The 24,304-nt window shown below is 50.7% G+C and overlaps 1 protein-coding gene across 1 annotated transcript; it reads right to left on the bottom strand.

Moving 5' to 3' along the window:
• Positions 1-4,276: 4,276 nt before the first annotated feature.
• Positions 4,277-12,320, bottom strand: TRIM56 (tripartite motif containing 56). Its single transcript, XM_045541489.1, has 3 exons — positions 12,193-12,320; positions 11,302-11,439; positions 4,277-11,214 (listed from the first exon to the last, which is right to left on the bottom strand). Exon 3 carries the CDS (start codon positions 11,211-11,213, stop codon positions 8,946-8,948), a length of 2,268 nt encoding a protein of 755 aa, XP_045397445.1. The 5' UTR covers position 11,214; positions 11,302-11,439; positions 12,193-12,320; the 3' UTR covers positions 4,277-8,945.
• Between the last annotated feature and the right edge of the window lie 11,984 nt (positions 12,321-24,304).

The following is a 24,304-nucleotide window of genomic DNA, read 5'->3' as shown; positions in this document are numbered from 1 at the left end:
AGCCGCTACGGGCCTTTCTCCCGCGCCTGGACGCAGACTGTCCTGTGTCTGGAGACGTGGACATGTGTGCCCCAGGCCTGCATGCTTCTCCCTGTCCCTGGTGTTCTTGGGTCTCTGTTCTGCTCCCCAGGGATCACGCAGGAGCAGGTAGCTGGGCAGAGCCAAGCCCCCGCGGCCAGCGTGGGCCGACTTTTTACCAGCCCTGGGGAGGGCTGCACACGAGGCCTCTGGGAAAGCCACACCCACTTCATCTGTTCTGGCCAATATTTTTCTCTATCTTCCTCCCCATCAACCTCCCACATGACCCTCTCCCACCCCAAGAATAGATCAGTGGCCCGAGGTGCAGCTTCCCCTCGGCCGAGATTTTCTTCCTGGTGGGGGGAACTGGATTAGTCAGAGGCATGGTGGGGCAGAGCGGGGACTGGGGGACCACGTGGGTGGTGGGTGGGCCTGCGTTTGAGCTGGCCGGAGGCTCTGGGGCTGGACTCTCTCTGCTCTCCACCTGCAGAGCTGGGCTAACACCTCCTTGCTGCACCCTCAGACTGTATGGGAGGCTCCCAGGACCAAGCCCAGGGAACGGGCACTCCCCAGCCCCCTTCTCTGTGGGCTCCTGCTGCCTGGGGCTGAGCTCCAGCCTAGGGACGGCCCTGCCTGCCCCAGCACCCCAGCATCAGGGACAGGCCTCCCCTCAGGACCAGCTCCGCAGGTCTAGGGCAGAGGAGCCCAGCCCAGGAGCCTCGGGCCAGCTCGATCCCAGGCCCTGCCCTCCTCCCGCCTGCCCCACGCCTCCCACAACTCCCGTTCCCCCACCGGGAAGGAAATCTCAGCTAAAGGGGAAGCTGCACCTCGGGCCAGAGATATATTCTGGGGGTGAGATGGGGTCACATGGGAGGTTGGTGGAGAGGAAGATAGAGAAACATATTGGCCAGAACAGATGAAGTGGGGCGTGGCTCCCCAAGAAGGCCTCATGTGCAGCCCTCGCCAGGGCGCGGTGAAGAGTTGCCCGGCCAGCTGCACAGGCGTGGCCTCTGCCCAGCTACTTGCCCAGCGATGGTGACCCTGCATGTGTTGCATAGTCTCTCTAGCCTCACCTTCCTCATCTTTATTTTTCCTTTTTAATTAATTAATTAATTTTTTTGAGACAGAGTCCCACTCTGTTGCCTGAGCTGGAGTGCCGTGGTGTCAGCCTAGCTCACAGCAACCTCAAACTCCTGGGCTCAAGTGATCCTCCTGCCTCAGCCTCCCGAGTAGCTGGGACTATAGGCATGCACCACCACGCCCAGCTAATTTTTTCTCTATATATATTCTTTTAGTTGGCCAGATAATTTCTTTCTATTTTTTAGTAGAGCCGGGGTCTCGCTCTTGCTCAGGCTGGTCTCAAACTCCTGACCTTGAGTGACTCTCCTACCTCGGCCTCCTAGATTGCTAAGATTACAGGCGTGAGCCACCACACCCGGCCCTTCCTCATCTTTAAAACAGAGATGAGAGTGATACCTCCCTCACAGAACTGTTGAGAATCCATGTACTGTGCACACAGCCGGCAGAAAGTGCCTTGGGTCAGAGAGTGAATGCTCAATAGCTCCCATCCACTAGCACACAAGTTCATTCACTCATTTGGTACCCGCTATAGCCCAGCCGCTGTTCTAAGGGCTTAGGATCCATCAGTGAACAACACAGACAAAGTCCCTGTCCCCATGGGCTTGCGTTTGACCAGGGGTGAAAACCGTGGGGAGAGGAGACACAAATAAACACTAAGCAGAATAAATAATGAAACGATAGAGCATTATGGAAAAAAGCACTATGGAAAAAAGAAAAAGCTCGGCAAGGTGAGGTTACCTGCTGTTTACAGACTTTGGATATCTGCTCTTTCACTCACGCCTTCCTTCTAGGAAAAGGGACAAACCTCTTTTGCTTCAAGGCCTCGCCCCATAGATAGAATTGCCAGCTCGTCCCAAGGTTATATGCAACTTGGATGAAGGTGACTCAGTTTTAGGATAAATTCACCCATTTGTTCTTTCAACCAACAGATATCTAGAGAATGCCTGATTCCGGAGAGCCCAGTGTGAATCAGGAGCCCTTGTCCTGCAGGGTTTTGTAGGTGGGGAGAGAGCCGCTTGTGCACAAACTAAGTGACACTGATCGGGTGCCAGGAGAGTCTGCGTGTGCCCTTCCTGCCCTGGGCCCCTCTCTGGATTCGGGGTGGGGGGGCGCCTCCCTCCTTGGCTTGCTTTGGCTGTTTTCTTCTGTAAGTTGGACCATCCATCGATTACTGTTGGGAGAGAGAAAATAGATACTACCATTTGTGAACCTGAAGAGATGGTTTCCAAGCCCGCCCTTGGGCAAAATCAAGACCCAGCAGAGCTGTTCCCCACCCCCAGAAGCAGGGGGGGAGGCTGCGGCTCCATGTCCAGCCTGTGCCTAGCTCCTTCCCAGCCCTACGGCGTGGCCTCTGTTTTGTTTTTTCTTTCTTTTTTTTTTTTTGAGACAGAGTCTCACTCTGTTGCCTGGGCTAGAGTGCTGTGGCATCAGCCTAACTCACAGCAACCTCAAACTCCTGGGCTCAAGCAGTCCTACTGCCTCAGCCTCCCGAGTAGCTGGGACTACAGGCATGAGCCACCATGCCCGGCTAATTTTTCCTATTTTTAGTAGAGATGGGGTCTTGTTCTTGCTCAGGCTGGTCTTGAACTCCTGAGCTCAAATGATCCACCCACCTTGGCCTCCCAGAGTGCTAGGATTACAGGCGTGAGCCACAGCGCCCGGACTCAACGTGGCCTCTGTTGCTATCTTGGGAGGCCAAAACCTGTCCAGGGAAACGGTGCAGGGGAGGGGGCTGAAGAGTCTGTGTCCACAACCTCTTGCCAGGGCTGTGGGGGAACAGAGGTGGCCCCTGCACCTCTGGGGACGTGACTGCTGCAGTGGAGGGGAGGAGAGACTAGAGCCAAGGGAGGAGGCTTGGCCACATGGCTGGGAACCCAAGGCCCGTGTGTGTCTGACCACAGCGGCAGATGCTCTGCCTTGGGGTTTGGAGCTAGGAACAGGCCGTTCTCCCCACAGTCGCTGCTCACATGGACCACAGCAGTCTCTCCTGCCACCGGCCCCCTCAGCTGCTGAGTCATGCTCCCTGGGGTTGGCAGAGGCGCCAGTCCAAAGCCGGGGCTGACTCATTAGATGATGAATTGCAGAATTCTTATTCAGGCTGTCACCGAGGCACTGGAGGGGCCTGCTCCCCTGCCAAGCCATTCAAAGCATTCCCTGCTCACTTGTCATTCCTTCTCCATCTCGGGGGCCCTGGCAGTGAGGACAAGACAGCAGCAGGGTGCATGCGGGTGTCTCTGAGCACCCTCCCTATGTCAAGACTCCACACCTCCTCTAACAGGGACGGGGGCCTCGTCTGTTTGCACAGGGAAGAATCTCAGATCTCATTTCACAAAGGAGGAAACGACACTCAAGTGACTCGGCCGGGATTCAGAGCTACTCGGGAAGGCAGAGGACCGGCTGTCAAGTGCTGGGAGAGTCAGCTTTGGAGTCAGACAATCCTCAGTCTGAATCTAAATCTGTTTATCATGAGCAAGCCTCGCCGAGCCTTGGTTTCCTTGTCTGTGATATCATGTGCGTGCTTCCGGGAGCTGGTGGCTGTGATGCACGCACAGGCAGCCTCTCAGTCACTGCCACTCGATGGGGAGGCCAGAGGCTGAGGTCCTGCTCACGAAAACTTGGAGGGGAGAGGAAGGAGGCTCCCTGAGGGGGGTCTTGGAGACTAGATCAGGGGAGTGGGTTTGGCCAATGGGCAGATGTTCCTTGAGCCTAGATATCCCAGCCCTGCAGGGAGGCTCACAGATGCAGCATGCTAGAAGGTACCCAAACCAGAACACAGGCAAAGCCCAATGTGGTGGGCACAGCCCCCCTCACCTGGGCCCCCTTGTCCACCTCCTACACATCACACCTCGACGCAGTCATGCCCCCACGCGTGCGTGCACAGGTGCAGCCCCGGATGGGCCAGGTCACCTGCTGGCTCCCACCCGGCGTTAGCCTGGAAGGCGCACATCTCTGCCCAGAGCCCCATCTGTCCTGCAGGAGGGACTGGGCTGGGAGGAGGGTGGGCTCACAGATGGTGCCTGTGCCAGTCGCTCCTGCTCCTGCGGTGTCCACGAGGAATCTGTGTGGCCCTCCTGGGAGCTCCTGGGGGATGGCCTTGCTGATGTGATGCCCTTAGCTGCCTGGGCCTGGCTGGGGAAGGCTCCCCATCCTCATGAACTCATCTGAGAGAATGTTTGGCTTTTTCAGAAGAACTTTATTAAGAAACAGGAAAGATAGAAAACATACAACCAAAGGGATGGAAGAGTTTACAGCACATGTGCTTTATCCCACGAAAGCCCCACCTGGGCTGGGCCGGCACAGCGACTGGGCACTGACCCCTGATTTCTCGTCTTCAACCCTGTCTCTCTTGGCCGCTAAGGCAGCCAGTTCCAGATTTCTCTGCAGACAAGTCAGGCTGCCTCCCAAACCTTCCTAATGTCCTCAGCATGCCCAGGGCCTCCTCTGCCTGGTCCCTGAGGTTCCTTGCCCAGCACCCCAGGGGAGGTCTCATCTTCCTTTGCCGTAGCTTCCCTACCCCTCCAATCACAGGAGTCTGTGGTCCCTAGAGGACCTATTTTTGCTCCTGTCCTGATCCACTTAATTAAACTATATTCACGTTCTGCTACCTTCAGTCAAGACACCTATGTTCCTAAGCCTGCATCTGAACTTGGTCTTCCTCCTGCTAAGACCACCTTCCTGAGCGCTGTCTCTGGCAGCCTCTGCCCCAGCTCGTCCAAGACGGCTAGCTCCCCAGCCCTGCCCAGTCTCCCACTTCCTTTATGGGCAGCTCTAGTTCTCAGCTTGCCTGCCAGGGAGAGACGGGTCAAACACCAGGATCTTGGCACCCACCTGTCAAACCCTGCTCAGGTCACCAACCTCACCAATTTCCTCAGCAAACTTTTGACTTCTCTGTTGGACTTCTGTCCTTTGGAATTTTCTCTCTGCAGATTTAGAATATAACATTGCTTTATAGATACATTAACAGTAAGACTACAGTGGAAGAAGAACTCTTCCCCTCCCCCCACCCCCAGTTTCCATTTTCTCTAAACTATCAAAAGATTCAGCCACTCTTCCCATTTTTAACTTTTTCTAAATGTCTACGGTTATGGGCCCTTAATTAGTGCAGTCTACTTCTCAGTTGGCATATAGGAATGGCATCGAAGCTGGCCAGTGGTCCCTTCTGCCCCTGCTGTCACTGTTGTGTCTTCAAATACGGCTTCTTCAAGTAACTGCCGGAAAGCAAAACAAAACAGTCTCCTCTAAAGATGTTCTTGAGCTTTTACAAACCAACACGTGCACGTAACAACCTCATACAAGCTTATACTGATGGAAGAGTATTTGCTCAGTACAAGTCAGGCAAACTTTTTCCTAAGCAATACCTTGGATTTGAACTTCATGGTGTTCAAAATACTCCTCTACGCTTCTCATCCAATCCTCACAGCAACGCTGATGTACAAACCAAGGCTCCGAGAGGTTAAGGAACCAGATCAAGTCTACACAGGTATTTAGTGGAAAAGCCAGCGCTCAACGCAGGCCTCCCCTGTCTCATCGTCTTCCCCTTTTTCAGTACAAAGAATACAAGAGGTTTTTCGCTCCCCCCCTCCCTACCAGAATGGAATTCTCCTTTCCCCAGCCTGGGCAGTCCCAAACAGAAAAAGGAACAATTTATCAAGTTAATTGTCATAATCCCCAGGTGGGGTCAGGGCGGGGCATGTTGTTGTATCTTTCATGATGTTCCCGATTTCTTTCCACCTGGAGTTTAACTGAGAACCCCTTCCCTGCCCGCCTCGTGCTTTCTGTGGGATTCACAAGGATTCCCAGGTCACTCAGTTAAGGTGTTGAGAATTTTACCTCCAAATCATGCTGATGCTACACTTCCCATCCATCTTTCACATTTTGCCAGTGTCCCGTGCCTTCTCACCCCTGCCTCCTTATGAAGAAAATCTAGTATTTTCCTTCGTCTTCCAATACGCACTTCCTAGGATTCATAATAGCTTCCCGGGAAGCTACTTGGTTCCCTCATCTCTAGAGCACCTACGGGATTCTCTTTTTGCAGCCGGGTGACTTTTCATGTCTGAAGGTCTCTATTCCTGCTTTGCCCCCTGGATGGGCCACATGGCTAGAGCCATTTCCCCAGCCAGGACCCTGCCCCTTGCTGCCAGGCAACTCTGGAGAGCTGCTGTTCCAACCCGAGAGTGCGCAGTCCCCTGCGGCCCACGTCTCCCAGTTCTCCCCGCCACACACACACAAGCAGGAATAGAAACCCAATCTCTCCCCTTTTTCTGCCCGGGAGCCCAGCCTTGGGAGGCACATGGTGGACTGTCGCCACAGTGCCCCCTACTGGAGATTTCCCACAAGCCAAGGTTTTAGACAGCTTGGTTGGCTGCGATATGACATTTGAGGTGGGAAATCTCTGTAGAGTCACACCACTGTCCTGTCTCATCCCTTTCTAGGTATTAATTCACTTCACAGATATTTATTGAGCATCTACTAAGAGCTGTCAATATGCCAGCTCTACAGTTAGAGCTGCAATGAAGACAGGCAGCGTCCGTGCCCTCGTGCCACCCATCCCATACTAGTTGGTTCTATAGAACTTGGTTTCCAGTGGGTCCGAGTTATTTGGTGAAATCAATGACACTTCCCTTGCCTTGCAGACACTCCACAATAATCCGATCACCTGAGGGGAACCCCTCGCCTCTGCAGACCCTTCCAGAGCGGTTCCTTGGTCTGTGGCCCTGCCCAGACAGGCCCCTGCTCGGAGAGCCCTGACCAGCTAGGATCCCCTCCCTCGCTCCTGCCTCTTCTCCTCTCGGACAATCTCATTTGTTCTGACACATTGACTCTCAAATCCAGTAGTTATTCTTGAATATCATTTGCACAGGTATATATCCTTGAAGTAAATATTCAAGCATATATGTTATGTAATGGACAATAACTGAAGTAGAAATGTGCGTATATGAATAATAGCACAAAATAACTCCCAAATCACTATTTACAAATTCTGAACCTATATTTCCACTCGGTAACGATTCAGACTGACTTTACCCTTGTTGCTGTCACTATGTGATCGTAATTCCAGATTCTCCATTTTTTCTTGGATTATGATTGTATCACACAACTATTTCTTCCCAATACTTTTCATCCTTGGCACATAGGAAGGGCAACAGCTCATTCCTTTAACAGACCACAGTCTACTCAGCTATCACCCCATAGTTGAGCAGTTTCCAGTTAATGACTCTAATATATAGGGCAGCCACAAATATCTCTATGCAAATATTTTTTCTTTGAAATTATTTTCCCAGAACATATTCCCCAAAGTGAGATAACATATTCTTACAATCATTTTTTTCTCTCTTGTCAAGTATTGCCAAACTGTTCTCCAGAAAGCCACATTTTAGAGTGCCAGGAGTCTATTTCTCCACAATATATTTTTAAAAATTTATTTTTAAAAATGCAAGTGGTTTTGTTTTTTGGTTTTTCATGTTACTAGTCCTTGCCTGTGAGCATTTCCTCTGGGGTGCACGGCCTATTGGGGTCTTTGAGCGAATAGACTCAGTCACTGCATATATCGGAGACAGCTTTTTCTGTATCAAATCAATTCTACGTCGTTTTCTCATCTTCTGGGTTTTCTTATAATCTTTACTATTCTTTGCTATGCATACACCTTTAGTTTTTATATAACCCGTCCACCCAGACTTTGACGATTTCCCACACTGTTTCGATAAACAAGAAAGGACCTGCACATCCCATCTGGACTTGTCCGAAATCCCTCTGGTTCCCATGAAGGTGCCATCATCGTCCATGACCCCTGCCTGAAGATCTCCTTCTGTAGTCTCTCCACAGCCCCTGGCTAAATATGTCCTTGCAATCTACTCAGCCACCTCACTTCCACCGCTGCCACCACCTGGAGAAAGGACCAGTGGTCCTTCCCAGCCCCACTGCCATCTCAGGTTTCCTTGGCACCAACACTGGCCCTACAGAAGGACAAATTCCTTCACCCCTTTGTTCGGCCAAGTGAAGGCCAACATTTCTCAGAATGAATTTCACTGGCAAACTAATCGAGAACAAAAAATAGACTCCCGGAAATGGAAAGACATCGAAACAGCAGTGTGGCCTTGTGGAGATCTGGCATCCCGTGGTGGTCTTGCTGCAGACTGGCTCAGTGGGGGGGCGTGGAGGGCTCCCCAGCTCTGATACTCAGAACCTGGTATTCCAGACACCAACGCTGCCATTCCCTTCATGGCTGTTGACGCTGACACCTCTTGGCCCCGGCTGATGTCTGCATTTGGTCCCCATGAGGCTCATCCTGTACTTCCCTGAGGGCTGCCACTATCCTAGGAGATTCCCTGGCTGTGACAGGCAGATGTCATTTGTTGCTGTTTTGAAATCTCAGGCCTCTTCTGACCCCACGTGACGCTGTGCCAGTCTGAGGGGAGCCAGGTTCCCAGCTCCCTTCCAGAATGCGCGTCTGACCCACCCTGGGCTACGTTTGCCCACCCCTTCCCCCAAAACTCTCCCCCCCCACCCCGGCTACCCCACGAGGAATGGTTTTGAAGAATGCACAGCAGGACAAGTTCACACCTGTCAGCAACCTAAACTCTATAGCAGCAGCGACAGCCACCAGCAGAAAGCAAGAGGCTCCCAGCACCCCTCCCGCTGCTGGCCTCTGCTCCTGCAGTCATGGCCACACCTCCACCCTTGGTCCCTACCCCTGCACACCACAGGAGGGGTTAGCAGTCTGGTACTTCACATTGAAAAGTCGTCAACCCCTGCCCTTCAGGAAAATATCCTCAGCTGCCACATCCCACGGGCAGCTCTGCCTCCCTCCTGCCCTCCTCCCTGGCACCCCCTCCCCAGTCCTGGGCCCTTTAGCTGTCAGGGGAGCGGACCCGAAAGACGTGGATGGTCCCGTTACTGAGGGACACGACCAGATACCTGCCGTCCACCATGGTGGTCACCCGGGGCTTTTCCAGGCCATGGTAGGCCGTTAGGAAGTCTCCGATAAGTGACCCCTTCGGGTCCAGGATCACCACCTTGTTGACCTCTCGAAGGGTCAGAAAGATGTAGCCCTTCTTGTCCACGGACACGGAGCCTGGCTGGCAGCCGTGCAGGCCTGGGCCCCTGTATTCTCCAATCACCTGGCCCAGCCCGTCACAGACCACCACGCTATTCTGCTGCCAATCCGACCCCACGAAACTGCCCTGGGGGCTGGTGGTCAGGAACACCAATGCCCGCAGGCCCCGGTTGGCCTTGCCCCCAGGGATGAACCGGGTGGCCAAGCTGCCTTCCATGTTGTACACCTCCACGTGGCCTGCCACGCTGACGGCCACACGGTCCCCACTCGGCAGTGCAGCCACAGCATGGCTGGCCTGGGAGAGGCTGAGGGCCCGGCGCCACTGCACCTCGCCATTGGAGCTGATGAGGTAGAGCCTCGCGCCAGCCGAGAAGGCCACGGCGCCCTGCAGAGCGGCCACACTGCAGGGGGAGCAGCCCTCAGGGACTGGCACAGTGCCCTTGTAGTCGCCGTTGAGGGAGAAGCGTTTCAGCGCCCGGTTCTGCTCATCCGCCACCAGGATCTCCCGGGGGCCAAAAGGACAGAGTCCAGTGATCCGGGGGGACCGCTTGTCTCCAGGCATCCGTGTGGGGAAGCTGCAGGAAAAGATGGGCCTGGGCAGGAGGCCAGAGCCCTCCAGATTCGGCCCAGGTGCTGGGCTGGGCTCCCGGGAAATTGACTTGAACCTGCCTTTGAACTTTCTCTTCTTATTGGACATGCCGCCCTTCTGGTGCTGGCCTCCTCCTTCCTCTTGGGGCATCTGGGCTCTGTCCTTTTCCGGAGTCTGGGCTCCATCTTCTCGGGGCGTCTGGGCCCTGTCCTCTTTCGGGGTCTGCGCTCCATCCCTGCCCTGGGGCTGGACTCCATTCTGTCTCTCTGCCTTGGCCACACCCTCTGTCTGGCTCTGCACCTCACTGCCCCCCGGGGCACCAGCTCCATCTTTCCCACTGTCAACCTGGGACTGCTGCGCCTCAAAGGAGAGCCACAGCAGGTGGCAGTTCTTGTCCAGGAGCCCAGGATGAAGCTCCAGCTGGGGCAGCAGGCAGGGGGCTGGCCCAGGCGTCCAGGGGCAGCCCTGCAGCTGCCGGAGCCTCTGGGCAATCGCTCCCTCCAGGGAGAGGATCTCGGCCTCTCGACCCAGGCTGAGCACCCGGTGGGCGAAGGCGGCTGCCGCCCTGGCCACCTGTTCATGTCCCTCGAGCTCCGCCAGCCTCTCCCGAGCAGCCTCCTCGGCAGCCTCCACGTGGGCCCGTAGCTGCCCCAGTACCTCCTGCTTCTGGGCCAGCAGGGTCCGGAGGACCCGCTCAGCCGCCTCCTCCACCTGAGTCCCCACCCGGGCTGCCTGCTCCCGCAGCCGGGCCAGCGCTTCCTTCTCCACCATCCGGGCAGCCTCCAGCTCTACCAGGTTGCTGTCCACACCCGCCAGCAGCTCCTCAAGGCCAGGCCTCCGGGCACGCACGGCCTCGGCCAGGGGCAGGCAGGGGTGGTCCAGGTGGGGGCCCAGGCGGCACTCTCGGCACAGCAGCTGGGAGCAGGGCTGGCACAGGAAGCGCAGCGCCTCCCCGGGGTGCTGGGGGCACTGGGCTGCCTGGCGCTCCCGGGCCTCCTCATCGTACCACCCCGCCCTGTAGCCCACCAGATCCACCACCCGGTGGGTGTGGGTCTGGCGGGTGCAGCGGTGCCCGTCGGCGCAGGCCTGGCACAAGTCGTCAGCGCAGTCCAGGCACCGGGCGGTGGCTGGCCCCCCGGCACTGGTGCCCCCCACCAGGGGACACAGGGCACAGGCTGGCTTCCCCGCACGCAGGTCTCCACAGGCCCGGGCCTTCACCAGGTCCAGCAGCCCATTGACGAAGAAGTTGGTCTTGAAGGCGGCCACGCCGGCGGGCGGCACGGGCACGGTCTCACGGCACTCGGGGCAGCGGACGTGGCCGCCCTCGGCCAGCTGGGCCAGGCAGTCCTGGCAGTAGGTGTGCAGACAGGGCAGCGTCTTGGGCGTCCGCAGCTGCTCCAGGCAGATCTTGCAGGCCAGGAAGTCGCTGCTCAGGGCCTCCAGCAGGGAGAGCGAGGATCCCTGGGAAACCATCCTGCAGGCAGGGGGTCAGGGCCAGAGGTCAGGGGGCACCCCCACAGTGCCTCCAGCCCACCCTCCCACCTCTGCCCCAGGATCTCACCTGAATGGCCAAGAGCTTCTTCTGGTCTCCTGGGGCCTCGGGCTACTTGCTCTTGAGCTAGGGAGCCAACCCCCTATGTACACCTCCTCCTGGTGTACATTCAGCAAATGGGGAAATGTCAGTGCTATAGTGTCAGGCCTATGAGAAACGACAAGACCAGAAGTCCACAGGCCTCATGGCAAGTGCAGTCCAAGCCCTCCTGCGTGCACAGGTCCTCGGGTCCTGCTGCAGGGGGTGCCATGCGAGGGGCAGGCGGAAGGACACAGAAGGGGGTCTGGCTGGGCAGCACACCTGGATCCTGGCAGCTGGGGTGGAGTTTTGCATCACAAGGGGCCCTAATCCCCCCAGCCCCACATACCTCTCTTCTGCTAGACCCTGGGGCAGCATGGTGGCTGTGGACACCCCACTTCCTGCCCTCACTTTTCCTGAAATGGACTGTGGAGATGGCAGAAAGAAGCCTGAGGGGAAGGGCTGCTCCCCTTCCAGCTGCTCGACCTCGGGGGTGGCCTTGGACTTGGCTCAACTCCTGGAGTGCTTTTCTCTTAGCCTTCCCTGCTGAATGCCTTCCAGAAACCTCTGGAGGGGAGGAGTCAGGAGCCCCAGCACAGTGGCTGAGAAGTACTTGATAAGGAGACTTGGTGAAGTGTCCCCTTTCCTGGGGCTGGCACAAGAGCTCGGCAAGTGGGTGGGGGTCTTTCTGGGGGGAGCCCCAGGCCTTTGGCTTCAAAGGGGGGAGCGGGTGCTGCTTCCCGCCTGCCCTTGCCTCCTGCCACCTCCTGCCTTCCGGGTGTCTCTCTCCCCTCTCCCTCCCTTCCTCTTCCTCCCGCGCTCTCCACTCCCTCCCTTTGCCTGCCCCACCCCTCCCCCCACTCTCTGCAGGTCAGCCCTTACCTAGCCAGAGCTGACCTTGGCCTTCAGGACTGCAAGGGGGCCGGGGTCTGGACGCTGTTATTGCTGGGCTCCTTGAAGAGAAACAAAACTGAAACTAATCGTACTTGTGGTGCAACTTCCGTCCGGGCCGGGGACGCGGACTGGCACTGGCTCAGGCCCCGCCTTCTTCCCCACCCCAGCGGGAACCTCTCCCTCAGAGGCCCCACTCCAGCGCCAGGTGTTCCTGTCCCTCTAGCCTCAGGAAACTGCCTGAGGACCTGCTCTCAGAGAGTTCGTGTGGAGGATCAGAGAGTTTATTTGTGGGAAGCAATTAGAGCTCCTCGGTGACTCAGAGACTAGGGTAAGGCCACGTCCTCAGGCCAGGTCTGCAGTGCTAACACCCCAGGCAGACATTTCTCTGTAATTCTAGCTCTGGGTGAGGCTCTTCATTCCACAAACCCTTGCTGAACTGCAGGAGAGCCTGTGGGGGCCAGATAGGGAGGCTGGGTCTGAGAGATCAGGGAAGGCTTCCTGGAGGAGGCACCAGTTGAGATACATCTGAAGAGGACACAGAGGTTTGGGGTTCGCTAGGGAGAAATTAGGGCAGAGCTTTCTGGGAATCGGGAGCAACAAGTGTTGGGTGCAGAGGAATGCTTTGCCCGAGTGGCTTCAGGTATAATAATTTAGGATGGTGTGTGTGAAGGGGATGTGGGCGTGGTGGCAGATGAGGTTACCCAGGGAGGCTGCAGCCGGATCATAAAGGGCCTTATGTTCTACGGGCAGGGTCTGCATTTTAGCAAAAAAGCCCAGGCGGCGTGCAGTGGCTCACGCCTGTAATCCTAGCACTCTGGGAGGCCAAGGTGGGAGGATCGCTCAAGATCAGGAGTTCGAGACCAGCCTGAGCAAGAGCGAGACCCAGTCTCTACTAAAAATAGAAAAAATTAGCTGGGCATGGTGGCACGTGCCTGTAGTCCCAGCTACCCGGGAGGCTGAGGCAGGAAGATCGCTTGAGCCCAGGAGTTTGAGGTTGCTGTGAGGTAGGCTGATGCCACGGCACTCTAGCCCGGGCAAGAGAATGAGACTGTGTCTCAAAAAAAAAAAAAGCCCAAAGAACCAATGAAGGATATTTTCCCCAACATTTCATGAAAAATTTGAAGAACAGAGTAGTTGAAGGCATTGAATGCTTATAAACCCACCATTTAGATTCTACAGTGATAGTTTTTCTGTAGTTGATTCATTACGTATCTGTCCCTGTATGTGTCCCTTTGTCCACACGATGGAATTTAAGCAAGAAACTGAACTGCCGAGAACGCACTCTGGCAATAGCCTGGAGAGCAGAGGGGAGCCTGACCCCAGGGTCCAGGTTAAAAGTCAAAAGGCTGAGACACAGATGACAGAGAGGTAGGTGGAAATGTAGGGAGAGATGGTCACAGAAGCCACGGAGAATGCTGCACTTGCAGAAGGAGGAGGGGTCATCACTGTTGAATGCCCCACGCCAGACAGTCAACCAAGATGAAGACAGAAAAGTGTGTCCGTAAGTCTATGTGTGCACCTGCCTGCGCATGCCACGCCCGTGGCCTCTCTGTGTGCTCAAGCATGCACCTTTGAGGAAGATTGTTGAATGCCTACTGCGGCCAGGGAGCATGCTGTGTACTGCAGAATATGCAAAGATAAACAAGATACGCTCCCTGTCCACGGGGAGTTTCTAATCTAGCAGGAGAGGTGCAACAGGAGGCAGGAAGATGAAGGCCAGGTAAAGGTGTCAAAATAATCATCCCAATGTCGTACTTTTATTGGCTACTTACCATGTGCTTGGCGTGGGGTATTGTAAGCATAACCCAATTTAATCCTCACAATAGCCTGGCCAGATAGGTATTATTATTGCCTTATTTTACAGATGAGGAAACTGTGTTGTAGAGAAATAAGTAAGTCACTCAAGCTCACATCATGTGCTATGGGAACGTGGAAGTAGGTGAGAGTTTGATTTCTCCTAGGAATGGTGATGGTGTGGGAATCAGGAAGCCTTCATGGAAGAGGTGGCATTATGATGGTTGCCCTCCACCCCCCAATACTGAACAATTGCTTAAAGCGCCTACAGTGTGTGCCAGGCCCCACCAGGGAGAAAGGTCCCCTAGGTCCCCCACCCTCAGGAGAACACTCAGGTTCTCAACTACAGCCTGGGAATAAGTGCTACCATGGAGACTCTAGACAGAGGGCGCTCAAAGCCCCGGGAGAGGAGGAGCTTGGTGCTGCTGGGAGGTGGGGTTCCTGGGGGGAGTGGGGGAAGGGCTCCTCAGCAGGGACCACAGGTGGCCAGTCTGCTAGAAACTGGCGTGCTGGTGGGTGCAGGGAAGTGGCTTTAACATTTCCTGTTGAGAATCCTATAAGGCCTTAAGGTCATGGGGCGCCATTATAGGATTTTCATCAGGCAAGTGTGGGCTTTGTTCTCTATTAGAGGGGGTGGCCATCAGAGGTTTGTCATCTTAAATTACAAAACTAATGAGAATAATTTAAAATAAGATTCAAAACACTGATATCATCATTGTAACACAGTAACTATTTGTTTCCTTTGGTCTCTGTCCGTATGAATATATTTTACATAATTGTCTTTATAGTGCACATATACTTTTTGTCTATAAACATAATGTTGTATCAGCTGTTAAGCAAAGCTGGGGGAGGCCACTGCTCTGGCCTGAGCCCTGCACTGGGGCCCAGTAGACCAGCCCAAACCAAAGCGGAGTCACTATGCCAAATGCCATGTAATCAAACGGAAACTTTCAGGAAGCAGATAGATCCCCAAACAGACCAGTTTTTCTTTAAAACAGGAGATTCCAGTCTACCTGAGTCACCATAATAAGGAAGTTCCCTCTGCTCTAACCTTACAAAAAAGTAACCTGAAGTAACTTGATATTAACCAACTAATTTTTTTTTCTATTGTTTCCTTGTTCCTACCTTACAAAACCCACTGTTGTGCTATTTTGTAGAATGGCAGGCTGCCCCATTCATGAATAACGAATAAAAACCAATTAGATCTACAACTAAATTTGTCCTAATTGTGTCTTTTGACACATTTTGTATGTTTCTATGAATACATATTCTTCACAGTTCTTGGTGTTAATGGCAGCATAAATTATACACTTTAATTGATTTAACTATTTAGTAATATGCTGGTAAACTGACCCCCCTCCCCCCAAAAAATCCCCTCATTTGTAGCTTTTGCCAATTTCTGTAATGTAAACATCGTGTAAATACTCCCAGCATGGTTGGTTTCGTGCCACCAGTGATTGAACAATCAGCCTGCAAAATGCCCAAAATTTAACAATGACCTCTCCGGAGCCAGTACTCTTTGGAAGTTTTTAGAATGTTCTCTTTGATCTCAGGGTTCTGAGTTTCACAGAACATTCTGCTGGGCATTTGGTGGCTGTTTTCAGTCTTCCGTGCCCTTGAGGTCGGGGACGTTCTGGAGTGTTTTGTTGCTGTCCTCCCGCCTGTTTCTCTGTTTCCTCCCTGGGACCCCCCCCCCATTCAGCGGTTGCGCCTCCTGGGTGGCTCCTCTAATTTGATGTTTTATTTTCCATTTCTTTCACTTTTTGTACTGCTTACTCGGAGATTCTCTCACAACTTAAGCCTTCCATCCTTCTACTGTGTTTTTTAAATCTGCTGTCACGGTTTTAATTCATGAGTTCCTTTTTTTCTTTTTTTATAGTATATTTTTACTTCACGAAATCAATATCTTACTTCTCTGAGGATTAATGATAGTGCCGTGTGTATGTGCCAGTTTTCTTCTCCTTTCATAGCTTCCATTTCCTATAAATTATTGTTTCCTTCCTCCCTTCCTCCCTCGCACATATTTATTTTCTTATAGACAGCGTCTCGCTCTGTCGCCCAGGCTGGAGTGCAGCGCCGTGATCACAACTCACTGCAACCTCAGACTTCCCGGCTCAAGCCATCCTCTTGCCCCAGCCAGTATTTTATATTTTAAAATTAGCTTTAAGGCCAGGGTGCGGTGGCTCACGCTGTAATCCTAGTACTCTGGGAGGCTGTGTCAGGAGGATCACTTGAGCTTAGGAGTTTCAGACCAGCCTGAGCAAGAGCAAGATAGAAAAGAAAAGAAAAAAGAAAGAGAAGAGAAGAGAATAAAAGAAATTAGCTGGGCATGGTGGTGAGCGCCTGTAGTCCCAGCTACTTGGAGGCTGAGACAGGAGGATAGCCAAGCCCAGGAGTTTGAAGTTGCAGTGAGCTATGATGAGGCCACTGCACTTCAGCCCTGGGCGACAGAGTGAGACCCTGTCTCAAAAACAAAAATAATATAAAATATAGTTAGATCTAGGCTGGGTATAGTGACTTAGACCTGTAATCCCAGCACTTTGGGAGTCCAAGGAAGGAGAATCACTTGAGGCCAGGAGTTTAACACCAGCCTGGACAACATAGGGAGACCCTGTCTTTACAAAAACATTATTTTTAAAGTACCTTTATGTGAATATAATTTATATATAATAAAAATCATCAGTTTAAGTATATAGTTCAATGAGTTTTGACAAATGTATATAGTCAAGCTATTACCAATGCAATCATGATATAGTACAATATAAAAATAAGGAAATTGACATTAGCACAGTGCTATTAGCTAGACTACAGATCTTATTCACATTCCCCCAGTTTTTGCATGCACTTTTGTGGGAGGGGTGTGGAGGGGCTCTTTTGTATGTATGTGTAATTCTATGTAATTTTATCACAGACATAGATTTCTATAACCACCACCATAATCAAAATAGAGAACTGTCTCATCGACACAAAAAAACTCCCTTCCTCCATCCCTACCCCTGGCAGCCACTGATCTGTTCTCTATCTCTGTACTTTTGTCATCTCAAGAATGTTATGTAAATAAAAGCATAAAGTATGAAAGCTTTGGAAATTGGCTTTTTTCACTTAGCATAGTGCCCTCAAGATCCTTAAGTTGTTCCATATGTATCAAAAGTTTGGTTTTCTTTTAAATTGCTGAGTGATTTGGATGTACCACGGTTTGTTTACCCATTGGCCTGTTGGAAGACATTTGGATTGTTTCCAGTTTTTGGTCATTACAAATGTAGCTACTATGACCAGTCGTATACAGGTTTTTGTGTGAACATGTATTCACTTCTTGGGAATAAATGCTCAGGAGCATGATTGCTCGGTTGTATGCTAAATGTATATTTAGTTTTACAAGAAACTACCAAACGTTTTTTCCAGAGTGGCTGTACCATTTTACCTTTCCTCCTGTAATGGATGACAAATCCAGTTTCTCCACATCATCACTGCATTTAGTATTGTCAGTATTTTTATTTATTTTTAATTTTTTATCCACATATTGTCTTTGGTAAACTGTCTGCTGTTCCTTTGATGACTTTTTAAATTGGATTTTTAAAATTACTGCTGAGTTTGAACAGTTCTTTGTATATCCTGGATATAAGTAATTTGTCAGGTATGTAATCTGCAAATATTTTCTCCAAGTCTGTAGCTTATGTTTTCATCCTATTAACAATGTTTTTCGTAGGGCAAAGTTTTTAATTTTGATGAAGTCCCATTTATCAATTTACTCTTTTATGGTTCATGCTTTTGGTGTCATGTCTAAGAAATCTTTGCCTAAAGGTTACAACAATTGTCTCCTGTATTTTCTTTCTTTTTTTTTTTTTTTTTGAAACAGAGTCTCACTCTGTTGCCCAGGCTAGAGTGCCGTGGCGTCAGCCTAGCTCACAGCAACCTCTAACTCCTGGGCTCAAGTGATCCTCCTGCCTCAGCCTCCCAAGTAGCTGGGACTACAGGCATACACCACCATGCCCGGCTAATTTTTTCTATATATATATTTTAGCTGTCCAGATCATTTCTTTCTATTTTTTAGTAGAGACAGGGGTCTCGCTTTTGGTCAGGCTGGTCTCAAACTCCTGACCTCGAGTGATCCTCCTGCCTTGGCCTCCCAGAGCACTAGGATTATAGGCGTGAGCCACCGCACCTGGCCCTGTGTTTTTTTATAGAAGATTTATGGCTTTAACACTTACAGTTAGGGCCAGGCATGGTGGCTCACGCCTATAATCCTAGCACTCTGGGAGGCCATGGTGGGAGGATTGCTTGAGCTCAGGAGTTCAAGGCCAGCCTGGGCATAAGTGAGACCCCCATCTCTACTAAAAATAGAAAAATTAGCCTGGCGTCATGGCGCGTGCCTGTAGTCCTAGCTACTTAGCAGGCTGAGGCAGGAGGATTGCTTGAGCCCAGGAGTTTGAGCTCGCAATGAGCTATGACTTTGTCTAAAAAAACCAAACAAAGAAACTCACTTACAGTTAGGTCTTGGATCCATTTTGAGTTAATTTTTGTATATGTTTTGGGGTAAGAGTTTTTTTGCTTTTTGTTTTTTGCATATGATTGTCCCATTGTTCCAGCAGAATTTGTTAAAAAAAACCATTTTTCACTTTTGAATTTTCTTAGCACTTTTGTCAAAAATCATTTGACCATAATTGCAAGTGTTAATTTCTGGACTTCCTATTCTATTCCATTGTTCTACATGTCTATACTTATGCCAATACTGTCATGATTACTGTAGCTTCATAGTAAGCTTTGAAATCAGAGTACATCCTCAAACTCTGTACTTCTGTTTCAAAAGTATTTTGGTTATTCTAAGTCCTTTGCATTTCCATACAAATTTTAGGATCAGCTTGTTAATTACTAAAAAAAGCTTTCTCGGATTTTGATAGGGATTTTATTGAATCTATAGATCAGTTTGGAAACAATCACCATCTTAATACTGTTGTCTTCTAATCCATGAACATAGTGTATCACTTCATTTATTTAGTTCTTCTTTAAATCTCTCAACAGTGTGTTATAGTTTTTGGTGTGCAAAATTTAGCATTTCCTTTACTAAATTTTGTTGGGTTTTTTTTTTTTTTTTTTGAGACAGAGTCTCACTATGTTGCCTGGGCTAGAGTGCTGTGGCGTCAGCCTAGCTTACAGCAACCTCAAACTCTTGGGCTCAAGCAATCCTCCTGCCCCAGCCTCTCGAATAGCTGGGACTACAGGCATATGCCACCATGCCCAGCTAATTTTTTCTATATATTTTAAGTTGTCCATATAATTTCTTTCTGTTTATTTTTTAGTAGACACAGGGTCTCACTCCTGTTTCTTTGCCTGTTTTTATAGTTTTTGGTGCCAAGAGTTGCTGTTGCTGTTGTTGTTTAACAACTTGATGCTATGGTTTGAATGTGTCCCCCCAATTTCATATGTTGATTGGAGACAGGGCCTTTGGGAGATAATTAGAATTAGATAAGGTCATCACGGTGGGTTCCCCATGATGGGACTGGTAGCTTTATAAAAAGGGGCAGAGAGACCTGAGCAGACATGCACACTCTTGCCCTTGTGCCATGTGATGCCCTGTGCCATGTTTATGATGCAGCAAAAAGGCGCTCACCAGAGCTGGCACCATGCTCTTGAACTTCCCAGCCCCCAGAACCATGAGCTACATAACCCTTTATTCTTTATAAATTACCAAGTCTGTGGTATTCAGTTCTAGAAAGCAAAAACAGACTAAGACACCTGACTTAAACTGTGAATTTTGTCTCTCCAGTGGTATGTGGTCACTGCTTTCTCTGCTTGGTCTTTCTATTCTTACTTTTACTTTTTTAGTCTGAGTCTGGGCTGTCCGCTGTGTCTACATAGCTATGGTGTCAGTCAGTGACTTGGGCAGAGGTCATGCTCGAGCCCCTGAAGCCCTTAGGGCTTCCATCCTCTGCCAGGTGCCCTGTGCGTGGGCTGGAGGGCACACTTGGAGTTCAGCTTATACTCCCTCGGTTTCTTTTACTTTTCGCCCGGCTCCCTCGGGTTTTCCCTGCACATGCAGCTCTAGCAGGATACTTAGCAAAATTTGCATCCCAGACAAATATCATTGAAAGGAAGCACGCTCTGAAGGTAGTTACACTACAAAATAGCTTAGAATGAAATGATTCTATCATACTCATTTAAAAGTAAAATTATAGTCCTAGGCCCAGCCCTCATCGCCCAGTGCGAAGGCCCAGTGGTGGCAAAACCTGTGTGACCAGCCATGTTGAGCCTCTTTTTGCCCTTTACTCTGCTCAACCTCTCTGACATTTGAAACAGTGGTCACTCCTTTCTCAAAGCTCTCTTCTCTGGGACTACGCCCTCCTCCTTCCCTGCTCTGACCATTCCCCTCTGCCTGCTCCCGGCTGCTGGGCACACCTGCTGCCCAGATGCCACAGCACTGTCGCTCTGGGCTGTCTTTGCCACCCAGGCCCACCAGAGGGAGCGCTGTCCCCTGCTAAAGCTGCCTGCCTGCTCTGGAAGCCGGCCAATTACCCAGTCACCCGTAAAAGCCACCTCTCCTCTCTAAACATCAGGCAGGTCCTCGGTTCTGCCCCTGCTCTGGGATTTTCAGCCTTTCATCCATCAAGACATAACGTTGCCACGGCAACTATCACCTTCCTTGTCTTTCCTTCCTTAGCCAGTTCTGTGGCTAATTCTAGAATGCTTCTCCTGTTGCAGGGCTCCTGTGTGGTCACTGTCCCCATCAGTGCCAATGGTGGCTCTTACAAGACCTCAGGACGACCCCTCATCCTCGCATGTTCAACAGCTAGAGAAGGGTGGGGATGGCGCACAGGCCCCGGGGGCGGCGAGGTCCCCATCAGCCTGTAGCTGTTCCTGGCAGTCATCAGAGCATCTGTGTCTCCTCTGGGCTGCCAGACCCAGGGCCCCGCCCTCCACCTCCCTTTTGTACCAGGAAGTCTCCCTCAGAGCTTGCATTTCCTCCTTGCACGCTCCTCCCCCCCAACCTCAGCTGTCAAACCTAAAGGAGTACCCAGAATGTCACGAGTCAACATACCTTTTCATGCCTATGTTAATAATGAGCATTTGAATGCAATATTTGAAAAAATCAAAATGACTGCACAAAATCCATAATAAATGTAATATCACTCTTCTAAGTGAAGACAGGCTCAGTGCGGCTGAGCTCTCTGTTGCCTCTGCCGGGCACTGTGGGTTTCACTGTCCACCACTCATTCAAGGACCTCTCCTCTGTGTGTCTCTCCCGCAACATCACCCTTCCTCTCTCCACTGAGCCTCCCCTTGGCAGATTTCCCATCTCAAAACACAAGAAAACCAGTACCCTGCTTTACCTTGCCCGTCCCCCTCCCCTGTAACTGGCGTCCCTGCCTTTGTTCAGGCTCTTGCTGCCATGGCCAAGGTCACCGATGACCTGCCCCTTGTCTCTACTCTCCTGATTCGACCATAGCTGCTTTTGACAGGGGAGGTCACTCCCTCCTTGAAGCTCTTTTCTCTTGGCCACCTGGTGTCTCATCTCTCTGGGTTCTCTTCCTGCCTCCCTGGCCACTCTTTCTCTGGTTTTTTATCATCCTGGTCCTAATTGTCAGCGTGGTTCAGACCTCCTCTGTGTCCACACTCCCTGGCTGAATGATCTCACCCAGTCCTGTGGCTGTAAATGCTGTTACATCCTTTACAGAACGATAATTCCCAACCCCATATCTCCAGACCAGACCTCTGCCCTGACCTCCGGACTCATTCCCACGTGTAGGCCTAACAGGCATCCTGTTCTTAATATGCCCCCAAATGGAGCTCCAGCCACCCCTTCCCAACCTGCTCTCTCCCCTCCTCCAGACACCTGCCACTCTGAGAGGCAGCTCCTTCCCTCTACTAGCTCTGGCCACACCTCTTCTTCTCCTGCACGGTGTATCCGGTCCATTAGCAAACTTGTCAGCTCTGCCTTCAAAAATGCATCGGAATCCAGCCTCCCCTCCTTCCTCCACTGACCTCACAAGAAGCCATGAACCACAGTAACCTCCTCACTGGCCTTTGGGTGTTTTCATTCTTGCCTTCCTTTGAGATTTACTGAGATGTGCTTTGTGAATGAAAACAAGGACTTTTAAATGTCTCATATATGCTTGAGAAAAATGTATGTTCTTCAATTTCTGGGATGAAAATTTTATATACGTTCATTAGCTCAACCTTATAACTGTCCTATTTGACTCTTCTGTGTTCTTAATATAAAATTTTTTGTTTGATATTAATCACTAATCCATGTAAATATCTCACTAAGCCTATGAATGTGTCCATTTCTTTTAGTAATTCTGCCAGTTTGTGCTTTATATATTTTAAGCTATTTTAAATTTATACATGCTGGAATTGTTACATTTTTCCAGTAAATTGAACATTTTCTTTTACCATGATGCTAATATCATATGTTAACATCAATCAGTCTTTTATATTATTGTAATGCTTTTTGCCTTAAAGTCTTTTTCGTCCTCAAGATCTCAATTTCCCTTTCATATCTTTCTCCTAAGGAAATCTTTATCTTCAGCTTAATCTGGAAATGGGATATTTGAATGAACTACTGATAAATATGAACTAATGACAGTTATACACATTTTGGGGGGGGGAGTGTTTTTCTGCTCAAGAAACAGAGACTACCTAAACGTCAAGACCTTACATGGGCCATTCGCAGACGTTGACCACGTACCGGGTTACAGGGAATCACAGTAAGTTCCAGAAGACCTGCCTGATTCAGATACTGGTCTCTCCAACTGCCATGAACAACTTTAGAAATCTATAGCAAAAGGCTAAAAACACATCCCAGAGGCTAACTCCCCAAAGGCCAAGGCCTAGATGTGAAAAATAAAACAACGAAACAAACAGAAAACAATGTCAGAGAATCCCTTTGAGACTTTTGTATAGGGACAGAATTTTTGAGCCAAACACAAACTATATGGAAAAAAAGTTTTCTGTTCAACGAAGGGCACTGCAGAGACAGTTAAGATGTGGGTGTCCAGCTGGGAAAGACCTTGCCATGTCTGGCATTGACAAGGGCTTACTCTCCAATAAGCTCCTGTTAATCTGTAAGAAAACAACAGGCAACCCAGAGAAAAGCAGGCAAAGATTATGAGACCTAATGGCTAACAAGCATTTTAGGAAGTGTCCAATCTCATTGGTAATTAGTAATTTTACCCCTATCCACTGGCAGAACGACTCTGGAGATGTGGTAGGAGTGTGGACGGGCACAGCCACAGGGAAGCATCTGGCAATATAGGGACACTAAGTTATGTGTCAGCTTGATGCCCCAGCAATGCAACTCCTAGAGAAACCCTCGTGTGGCTAGGTCTTAAAAACCCAAAAGAGTAGAAACAGAGGTTTGGCGCAGCAGTTCATGCCTGTAATCCCAGCACTTTGGGAGGCCAAGGCAGGAGGAGATGGTTGGAGACCAGGAGTTGGAGACCAGCCTGGGCAACATAGCAAGACCCTGTCTCTACAAAAGTAAAAAAAAAAAAAAAAAATTGTGAAGGCGTGGTGGTGTGCACCTGTGGTCCCCGCTACTCGGGAGGCGGGAGGATGGCATGAACTCAGGAGTTCAAGGCTGCGGTGAGCTGTGATTGCCTCATTGCACTCCAGCCTGGGTGACAGAGCAAGACTCTGTCTCTAAAATTAAAAAAAAAAACAACCCAGAAAAGAGAAGATCCCCAGAATGCATTCATGTACATAAATCTAAGACACTTGCATAGATAAAACAGCACGATATAACTTTCAAGACTACATAAATATACTTAAGTATAATTATGTATAATGTGTAATTAACATATGTTCTGCACACCAGTGTGGGTACCAGCAGAAGAGTGGGGGGTACAGGAATGAAGGGGAAGTCACATGAGAGATGAGCCTTGTCCAGGTTGTGGACGATGGGGTGAGCTGAGCCGTGTAGCCAGCTCCGTCCTCTGCACTGAGGTCTGATCGGTCGATCTCTGGGAGAGCGGTGCTCACACCGGCTAGTATCCGAACCCCCGGGCCCCATCCCGTGTCCAGAGCTTGAGCCCCCAGGGTCTTTGTTAGCGCTCAGGGATTCCAATCCCCACGAGAACCACTGCATAGGAAAAGAGGGGTGCTGGGGTTGCATTACGTCTCCTCCAAACTCCTGTGCTGAAGTTCTAACCTGTAGTACCTCAGATCGTGATCCTATTTGGAAAGAGGGTTGCTGCAGATGTAACTTGTTAAGATGAGGTCGTACTGGAGTAGGGTTGGCCCCTGATCGACTAGGACTGGTGTCCTTATAAAAAGGAGAAATTTAAACACAGAGACGTGCACACAGGGGAGG

The sequence above is a fragment of the Lemur catta genome, chromosome 2 (assembly GCF_020740605.2).
Source record: "Lemur catta isolate mLemCat1 chromosome 2, mLemCat1.pri, whole genome shotgun sequence".
Taxonomy (NCBI): domain Eukaryota; kingdom Metazoa; phylum Chordata; class Mammalia; order Primates; family Lemuridae; genus Lemur; species Lemur catta.
This window is presented reverse-complemented; position numbering and strand designations above follow the sequence as displayed.

Bases quoted from the DNA above. Each gene is read 5' to 3' on its own strand.
- TRIM56 (XM_045541489.1), bottom strand. From the start codon at position 11,213: ATGGTTTCCCAGGGATCCTCGCTCTCCCTGCTGGAGGCCCTGAGCAGC.